Source organism: Nicotiana tabacum, chromosome 16, assembly GCF_000715075.1.
Source record: "Nicotiana tabacum cultivar K326 chromosome 16, ASM71507v2, whole genome shotgun sequence".
NCBI lineage: Eukaryota > Viridiplantae > Streptophyta > Magnoliopsida > Solanales > Solanaceae > Nicotiana > Nicotiana tabacum.
The window spans coordinates 118,311,729-118,321,851 of record NC_134095.1 but is presented as its reverse complement, the minus strand read 5'-3'; the positions used below and the strand labels follow the sequence as shown (position 1 = coordinate 118,321,851).

Below are 10,123 nucleotides of genomic sequence, written 5' to 3'. Positions count from 1 at the left end.
ATAAATCTCAATGAGACATTATTGTGGACCATAATATTTTGTAGCTTATGGACCTAGTACGATGAGTTACTAATGTGTAGTATATGGAAGGGAGTATGTAGACAAATTATATATAACCGCCATAACTCACATTTAGTAGTTTATTGTATTATGGTATTTATGATGGACATTATAGAAGAGATTTGTTAATGCGCGATTAATGTTTATATTATTAAATATTAATATTATGTGATTATATGGCCAAACGGGAGAATGTAAGTTTTCTTACGTGTGTGGCCCAATAAGTTTAAGGCTCATAATTAATATTTAATTAATGAGTAAATCTCATCTGTCCGATCGGTTACTTGATGGACGTACCAGATTAAGTGAGAACCTCTATAAATTCGTCTTCTCCCCACTCATTAGGGTTACCGTATTTTTTTCTGTTCTCTCTTCCATCACTAAAGTCGGCGTTAGAGTAAAGCTAGGGCAAGGGGCGAGAAATCAATTTCAATTAACGCTTTCGCTTCACGATAATGGCTTCCGTTTCTGCAATATTTTTCTGTAACAATTTTCTATAAGATTATCATATTCAATATCCTAGTATAAATTAGTGTTTATGCTTACATATGATTCCTATTCTAAGCCCATTGTATTTTAAGTCGATTAGTTATATTGATCAATCAAGTCAAGCGAGTTATAATCTTTCTAATTAGTCGCAGAATCGTAAATAAATTCTTACATAATCTGAAATTCAAAAACCATTTACTCCATATATAAACTCAATCAACTCAATATGCTTCAATTAGCAAAAAATGTTAAAGCTAGGTATGTGAATCATTGATATTTGTCTGCTCTATATTCAAGTCTATTTTCACTCATCATTTCGACAATTCTTCACACTAAGACTAACTTTATGTTTACTGCCAACCTACTGTAATCCTCATTAATTCTTTATAGGATTAGGACATCTGGCCGGCTATATTTTGTCATACATGCATAGGATCACTGTTATTTTGTTACGTCACTGCAAAACATTTTTGTGCTGATCTTATTTTCAAGTCTTTCTCGCTAAAGTGACCTATTAAGCACAGAAAATGAACCAACCACCTAGGAATGAAGATAAAAGGATACATTACTCATGAAAAATCCGTCGGTAATTGGATTTAATTGTAAATAATAGCAACAGAAAGAAAAAAAAAAGGCTAGATGTTTGATCCATTCCATACCTCTACTAAAATTATTAAGAAGTTTCACTAAGCTCTTGTGTTATCTTTTGTCCAACCGAACCTTTAAACTTCTTTTTGACAACCGGCCCTGTTCCAATGCACTCAATTTGCATCCAAACAGCAATCAAGGTGTTATATATAGGGATGAAAAAATTGTTTATATTTAACCTGCTCATTATTGGTATGAGTAAAACAAATTCTGACAAAAAATGAATCGATTAACATAAAGTTGAACCATTGTACAAATGCTAGTCAACCACAAATTAGTATTAGCAGGTCTAGTTGAGGCAACTTCATTTTTGAAGAAAAATAGCGCATCTTGATCTCATATCAAGACTAATTATAGTTTTAAAGGAAAAAAAATATGAAAAAGCAGAAGGTTTCCCATAAAGATTTAACTTGTACTGATCGGTAGTGAAATGAAACTCTTAAAACTATAGTCTCAATATAATATGATCACAAAGCTTAGGTAAAAAAAGTTGCCAAGATGAAGAAGAAACTGGCCACTGTAATTGCTTTAAGATCTTGTCGGGTAAGATGAAAATGCTGTGTTCATATTGGCCCAACCAAGAACTAGCCCACTAGGCCCAATTTTTTGTGTTGGGGAAGAGAGGTCGTCCAGTACGTCCATTTTAAGTTGTTTTGAATTTGGCAAGAAAACTTACTTCAAATAATAAGATATATTTGTTCTTTGTGGCCTTATGTGAAAGTAGAATTTCGTTTCTCATATTGGATTCCAAAACAAGTTAGTTTATTGATCACACCTAACTCTAGTCCTAAAACGTATAAGCGGTATTTGCAAATATAAACCAGTCTTATAGTTCATAGTCGAATCTCACAGAGAATTAAGGCTTAGCTATAACTATTTGATATTTCTAAGAAACACAAGCTCAAATAATTTCCTGATTATAAAGATATGATTTATATTTTAAACTTATTAACTAACAAATATTAGAAAACAGTAAATGTATAAACTAATGAGGATGGTGTTGGAGATAATATTAAGGACGCCTACGGTTATGATTTCTCCAATTGTCGATATCCATTCCACAACATCTCCTATAATTTCGCCTAATTCTCTACAGATCGCGAGCACTTCAGCTATCGCATGTAATACTCTCTTGAGCAACTACAATAACTTACTAGACATATTCTATTGAACTATGTTAGTTCACACTATCTTACCGCTCACTATGACCATATTAAGGCTTTGTTATTGCCAAACCCACCTTTAAACTAGCCATATTAATTCCTCATATACGTTAAGAGCAACAGCCACTTAAATATGTACAATTTCCAAAGAAATACAAAATAGGCACAATTAATTGTTGGACATTCAATTAACAGAAATAAGCACGTAGTTAGACAAGTAGATAAATTCAAAGGCTCAATTATATTAAAACATAACAAGAATTTATCGTATAAAAGTTCAATCAAAACTCTAGACGAAAAAATTAGCTACTCACAAAAGTACGTGAAAACACAATACTAAAATTCATAACCAACAATAAAAAATAGAAAGAATAAAGGGAAAACCTGTGGTTGAATCTTCCTCCTTGCTCCACTTGTGTAAACACCCCGTAAAATTCGGCTTAGGTATGAATGAGTTAAAGGAGTAATAAGGATATATTTTGAACATGTGAAGTCCCATCGGGATGATTATAGGTGAAAATAGTTGTTTCAAAATCAAGATGGAAAGTGAGGTGCATAAGATTTGACAAAATCGACTAAGTTTGCAGAATGGCTGTCTTCCATCAGGGTTTAGTAAAACTGTATAATTGGGAAACACTCAAAGTACGAAAGTTGTAGGTCATTGAAATAGCTTTCCAATGAAATATTGTGGAGCCCAAACGGGGCTCTGTGTAAAACGTTATGCCCGTTTTACAGAATGGTGTGCAACCACTGCAGTCCTGCCGCGTTTTTACCGCGACCGCGGTGGTGAGGCAGTGTCCCAGCGATTTACCGCTGTCGGGACCGCGGTCACGCCAACTGGGACACGGTGACCAACTTGGAAAGTCATTTTTTAGCCCTATTTCATCCTCCACAGCCGCAAAACATAAAAACATGCTCTAGAAAGTAAAGCTCTCAAAAACCTAACTCCTTAAGGGTCCCTCCACCACCCAAGATAAGTTCTAATGGTGATTCTAACTTAATTTCAATTTTCCAACATCTTATTAACATGTTAAACCCTCCATATCATTAGATATTCGATTGGGACATCATTGTTGAGAGAAGGAAGCCTAGAACTCGAATTCAAAGGGTTCAAACCTCAAAAAGGTAATGTCTTCACCCTCTAATTGATTCTAGCATTGGTTTAATGATTATAAATCCTAGTTCATGAGATATGAGTTGTTGGGTTTGATAGAAAAGCATGAACGATTATAGGGTTGGGGTGTTGATAGTTGATTATTGGTTAATAGTGTTATTTACCTTATGGGTGATGAAGAATAATGTTGATTATAATTGTTTGAGACTTTAGAATTTAACTAGGAACAAGAGAATGAGTTGTGGGGGTGTAGAGACACCATTAATAAGGACTATAATGCTTTATTCTCACCAAGTATTTGATATGATGCTTAAGTGACCAAAACATAAGCATCATAGCTAATATGGAATCCCTTTGACATGTATTGATGTAGATTAAAATTGAGAGGGTTGACAAACGTTGTATTACGCTCAAGGGCAAGAAGTTAAGGTATGTAAGGCTAACTCTTTACGTTTGGGAATGTCTATGATTCTGCCTACGTCCCATTCATTATGACCATTACCAGTTTCCTCAGAATGTAACTATGCCTTAGTTCCCTGAATAGTAGTAGAACTTCTATTCTCTAGATGGCATAGTTCCATAATCATTCGATATTATATGAGTTTCAGTTATGACAAATCAACTTATTATGAGTACACATCTTAGTCTAATCCTATTCACTATTTCAGTATCATGTAACCTAGTATGGCTCATTATTTCAGTATCATGTACTGCAGTATGATTCTAAGTTCCTAATTTTTATATTCTTGAAAGTTGAACACCTCTATTTGGGCTTGAGGCCGCAGCTTATGCTTTATGCATCTTTGGCCCTAAGACCGTAGTTATGTATACGTATACTTGGGCCCGAGGCTGTACTTGTGCACATATATAATCGAGTCATTTTCAGTATTCTTTAGAGGCTTCGTAGACTATAACCCAGTCAGTCAGGTATTAGCAGGCTTTTATGTGTTGGCCTTGTCGGCTACTTGTTTATACTTGCAGACCTTTTCAGTATTTTCCGCATCTATGATATTTCGGTCAGACTCTTTAATAGATTATCATGCCATACATTTACCTCTAGCGTACAGTTATACCACATGTTGATCCAGCCATACAGTTGGTTCGCTCGGTCACATGCAGTCAGGCACCGAGTGTCGTATTACGCCCAGGCCATGGTTCAGGGCGTGACAAAGCTTGGTATCAGAGCCTGGTTCAAGATTCCTAGGGAGTCTATGAAGTCGTGTCCAGTGGGATCTCTTTTATGTGTGTGTGTGCGACACACATGTAAAAAATTGACCACCAAGACATCTAGGATTGTTCCATTTCTTTTATACTCTAGATTGTGCAGTTAGAGCTATGCTTTCAGGAATATTTTTAACTCATGCGAATTGCATATTTCAAAAAAAATGCCTGCAAAAAGAAAGTACACCAGGAGGGCCTCAGCTACAAGCCAGGGGACCACAACTAATGCTGCTCAGGAGGAGGACACTCCGGCGCAGGAGGTTGCACCAGGATCAGTGCCCAGTGCTTCAGACATGGATGTTAGGGGAGCTATCCAGTTGCTCACCCAGATTGTTGCTACTCAGGCTCAAAGGGAGGGAACAAGTGATGTTCATGAGATGGGTAGCTCCAGTTCTAGGGAATTCCTCAACATGAAACCTCTTGTCTTCACAGGGTCCAAAAAGGATAAGGATCCGCAAAACTTTATTGATGAGGTTCAGAAGATATTTCGAGTGATGCATGCTACAGACACTGAGGCAATAGTGCAGCGTACCAGCTGAAGGATGTTGCCAACACATTGTATGAAATATGGGAAGAGTCCCGAGAAGAGGATGCGGATCCTTCGACTAAGAAGGAGTTTGCAGATGCGTTCCTTGAGCACTTTCTGCCCATTAAAGTCTTGGAAGCTAAGGCTTTGGAGTTTGAGAGACTCAGACAAAATGATATGAGTGTGAATGAGTACTACCTCAAGTTTGTCTCTCTGGCCAAGTATGCTCCAGAAATGGTACGTGATATGAGGGCCAGGGTTAGGCGGTTTGTGTTGGGGCTTTCAGATGATTTGATTGCTGATGCTAATATAGCTGCTCAGAATAATGACATGACCATCACTAAGATGGTTGACTTTGTTCAAGGGAACGAAGACAGGTTGAAGGAAGAAGAGCGGTTACGGAGAGAGAATTAGAGGGAATTCAGCAAGAGAGCTAAGTCTACAGGGGAATTTCAATCATGGGGGATCTCAAGCAGGAGGCAATCGCCAGTTTTTCAAGAAATTAAAATCAGGACCTGCTCTATCTTCAGCTAGTTCACCGGTTCAGAGGTTAATGTTTAACAAGAAAAACCAGAATTTCAGAACAACATGCTAGTGTGGGCTACAGAGTCCCTGGTTACCCTATTTGCAACACGTGTGGTAAGAGGCACCCAGGATTGTGTCATTTGGGCACAAATAGTTGCTTTGGGTGCAGTCAGCAGGGCCACTTCTTGAGGGATTGTCCATCGACAAAGCAGAACAATGGAGGCAACGTAGCTCAGTCCACTAATTCAGCAGCCCATCATAACTCTCAGGTCGAACAAGGGCGCGGTGCAGCAAAGTCTAATAATGTAGGCAGTGGTCGAAACAGCTTGTATGCACTGGCAGACCGTCAGGATACAGAGGCTCGTGGAGATGTTGTCACAGGTATGCTAACAATATTCACTTTTGATGTCTATGCTCTTATAGATTCGGGATCCACCCTATCTTATGTAACCTCATATATTGCTAAGAATTTGGGATAAAACCAGAAAAGTTGTGTGAACCCTTTGAAGTGTTCACTCCAGTTGGAGAATCAGTTATAGCAAGGTGTATCTATATGGGATGTCCAGTCAAAGTGCATCATCGTCTTACTGTAGCAGACTTAGTAGAATTGGAGATGTTAGACTTCGATGTGATCATGGGCATGGATTGGTTAGAGTCATGTTATGCCAAAGTGGGTTGTAGAACCAAAATAGTAAGTTTTGAATTTCCCGGTGAACCAGTCTTAGAATGGAAGGGTGATGCAGTAACACCTAGGGGTAGGTTTATTTCCTATCTTAAAGCCAGAAAGAAGATCTCCAAGGGATATATCTATCACTTGGTTCGAGTTAAGGATACAGATGCTGAGATCCCCACTCTCCAATCGGTACCAATTGTAAATGAGTTTCCAGAAGTGTTTCCCGAAGATCTCCCTGGAGTCCCTCCCGATAGAGAGATTAACTTTGGAATTGATCTACTTCCAGGCACTAAGCCGATATCTATTCCACCTTATAGAATGGCTCCAATAGACTTGAAAGAATTAAAAGTCTAGTTGAAAGATCTTCTAGATAAGGGATTTATAAGGCCAAGTGTCTCACCTTGGGGCGCACCGGTCTTGTTTGTCCGAAAGAAGGATGGGTCTTTGCGTCTGTGCATTGACTATCGTCAGTTGAATAAAGTCACCATCAAGAACAAGTACCCTCTTCCCATAATAGATGATTTATTTGATCAACTTCAGGGTGCCCAGTGTTATTCCAAGATTGACCTCAGATCGGGATACCATCAGTTGAAGGTCAAGGAGGTTGATATTCCAAAAATATCTTTTAGGACTCGATATGGGCATTTCGAGTTTTTGGTAATGTCATTTGGTTTAACGAATGCACCAGCAACTTTCATGGACCTTATGAATAGGGTCTTCAAGCCTTATCTTGATTTGTTTGTTATCGTGTTTATTGATGACATCTTGATTTATTCCAGTAGCGAGACTGACCATGCAGAACATCTCAGAATTGTGTTGCAGACACTGCAGGATCACAAGCTATATGCAAAATTTTCTAAGTGTGAATTCTGGTTGAGATCAGTAGCATTTTTGGGCTATGTCATCTCAGGGGAAGGCGTGAAGGTGGACTTTCAGAAAATAGAGGTAGTGAAGAATTGGCCTAGACCCACCTCTGTATCCGATATAAGAAGTTTCTTGGGTCTAGCAAGATATTATAGGCATTTCGTAGAGGTATTTTCTTCTATCTCGTCCCTTTTGACTAGATTAACTCGGAAGAAAGTCAAGTTTCAATGGTCGGACGCGTGCGAGAAAAGTTTTGAGGAGTTAAAGAAGAGGTTGACTTCAGCTCCAGTCCTGACACTACCGGAAGGAACCGAAGGGTTCGTTGTTTATTGTGATGCTTCAGGGGTTGGTCTTGGGTGTGTATTACTGTAGCATGGTAAAGTCATAGCCTACGTGTCGAGGCAACTCAAGGCTCACGAGAAGAATTATCCGACTCATGATCTTGAATTAGCAGCTGTGGTGTTTGCGCTTAAGATCTGGCGCCATTATTTGTATGGGGTATATGTTGACATTTTTATAGATCACAAGAGTCTCCAGTACATATTCAAGCAAAGAAAATTAAATCTACGTCAGAGAAGGTGGCTCGAATTACTTAAAGATTATGATGTTGATATCCTCTATCATACGGGGAAGGCAAATGTTGTAGCTGATGCTCTCAGTAGGCGTTCTATGGGAAGGTTAGCTCACGTTAAGGCAGACAAGCGACCTATGATGAAGGAAGTCCACCGCTTATCAAATCTAGGAGTTCAACTTTTGGACTCCGAAGATAGTGGCGTTGTTCTCCAGAACAGGGTTGAATCCTCCTTAGTAGCCGAAGTAAAAGAAAAATAGTTTAGTGATCCCTACTTATTGCAGCTGAAGTTAGGAATTCACAAACACAAGACTATGGCTTTTGAACAAGGGGGAGATGATGGTATTTTGAGATACAGAGGCAGACTATGCATTCTAGACGTAGATGAGCTCAGAGAGCGGATTATGTTAGAAGCCCACAATTCCAGGTATTCTATTCACCCAGGTTCCACAAAGATGTATCATGATCTTACGGAGGTTTATTGGTGGAACGATATGAAAAAAAATATAGCAGACTTCGTGGCTAAGTGTCCAAATTGTCAGCAGGTGAAAGTCGAACACCAGAGACCTGGCGGTTTAACTTAGAATATAGAAATTCCCATTTGGAAATGGGAGATGATAAACATGGACTTTATAACAGGTCTACCTCGCTCGTTTCGGAAGCATGATTCGATTTGGGTGATTGTAGACCGACTTACCAAGTCAGCTTACTTCTTTCCAGTGAAGACTACAGACTCGACCAAGGATTATGCCAAGTTGTATATCAAAGAAATTTGTCCGATTGCATGGGACTCCTTTGTCCATTATCTCAGATTGTAGTGCTAAGTTCACAACAAACTTTTGCAAATCCTTTCAGAAGGGATTGGGCACAAGGGTGAACCTCAGCACCACCTTTCATCCTCAGACAGATGGCCAGGCGGAACGCACCATTCAGACTCTTGAGGATATGTTGAGGTCGTGTGTTATTGATTTTAAAGGTAATTGGGATTATCATCTACCTCTTATTGAGTTTGATTATAATAACAGTTATCGCTCTAGTATCAAGATGGCATCGTACGAAGCTCTATATGGGCGAAGGTGTAGATCACAAATTGGTTGGTTTGAAGTCGGAGAAGCTGAGATGTTAGGACCCAATTTGATCTATCAGGCTATGGAGAAAGTCAACTTGATACAAAGGCATCTGAAGACGGCTCAAAGTCGCCAAAAGTCCTATTCGGACGTGCGACATAGAGACTTAGAGTTCCAAGTTAATGATTGGGTGTTTCTGAAAGTATCGCCCATGAAAGGCGTTATGAGATTTGGGAAGAAGGGGAAAATTAGTCCCGCTATATTGGTCCATTTAGAATCCTGCGAAGGATCAGACAGGTGGCTTATGAGTTAGAATTGCCACAAGAACTAGTTGTTGTACACCCAGTGTTTCATGTGTCCATGTTGAAGAAATTCATGGGAGACCCGTCACTTGTGGTTCCTACAGAGGTTATAGGGGTTAAAGACAGCCCTGTCTTACGATGAAATTCCATTGGCTATTCTTGATCGTCAAATCCGCAAGCTCAGAACTAAGGAAATTGCTTCAGTAAAAGTGCTTTGGAGGAATCAAAAGGTTGAAGAGGCTACATGGGAAGCCAAGGAGGACATGAAGTCTAGATATCCCCATCTCTTTGAAGAGCAAGAGGAAAATGTGGAAGGTAAGTAACCTTTCCATTCAGGTCTTATATTATATTCTCCATGTCCTTCAGTATTTACTCAGCTTAGTATTTAGTGATCACGTGCTCGTTCAGTTTGATATACATGTATTCATGATATTAATATCTCTATCACACCCGTTTAATATCCATAGATAGCCGTAGTTGCAGCCAGGACCATCATTCGAGGACGAATGATTCCAAGGGGGAGATAATGTAACACCCCGTAAAATTTGGCTAAGGTATGAATGAGTTAAAAGAGTAGTAAGGATATATTTTGAACATGTGAAGTCCCAACGGGATGATTATGGGTGAAAATAGTTGTTTCAAAATCAAGATGGAAAGTGAGGTGCATAAGATTTGACAAAATCGACTAATTTTGCAGAATGGCTTTCTTCCATCAGGGATTAGTAAATTGTGTAAGGAATTGGAAAATACTCAAAGCATGCATGTTGTAGCCCTTTGAAATAGCTTTCCAATGATATATTGTGGATCCCAAATGGAGCTCTGTGTAAAAGGTTGTGCCCATTTTACAGAATGGTGTGCAACCACCACAGTCCTGCCGCGTTTTTACCGCGACCGCGGTGG

At 39.0% G+C, this 10,123-nt stretch overlaps 1 protein-coding gene across 1 annotated transcript; it reads left to right on the top strand.

The window, feature by feature from the left end:
* The first annotated feature begins 4,859 nt into the window (after positions 1-4,859).
* On the top strand, positions 4,860-8,114 carry LOC142170378 (uncharacterized). The gene is made up of 6 exons (XM_075232276.1): positions 4,860-5,076; positions 5,223-5,616; positions 5,916-6,127; positions 6,232-6,772; positions 7,199-7,451; positions 7,656-8,114. The coding sequence occupies exons 1-6, from the start codon at positions 4,860-4,862 to the stop codon at positions 8,112-8,114; spliced, it is 2,076 nt and encodes a 691-aa protein (XP_075088377.1).
* The last annotated feature ends 2,009 nt before the right edge of the window (positions 8,115-10,123 follow it).

Bases quoted from the DNA above. Each gene is read 5' to 3' on its own strand.
- LOC142170378 (XM_075232276.1), top strand. From the start codon at position 4,860: ATGCCTGCAAAAAGAAAGTACACCAGGAGGGCCTCAGCTACAAGCCAG. The intron at 5,617-5,915 runs GTTACGGAGAGA...CTTTGGGTGCAG, and splicing joins AGGTTGAAGGAAGAAGAGCG to TCAGCAGGGCCACTTCTTGA. The intron at 6,773-7,198 runs GTTGAAAGATCT...GATTTATTCCAG, and splicing joins TTGAAAGAATTAAAAGTCTA to TAGCGAGACTGACCATGCAG.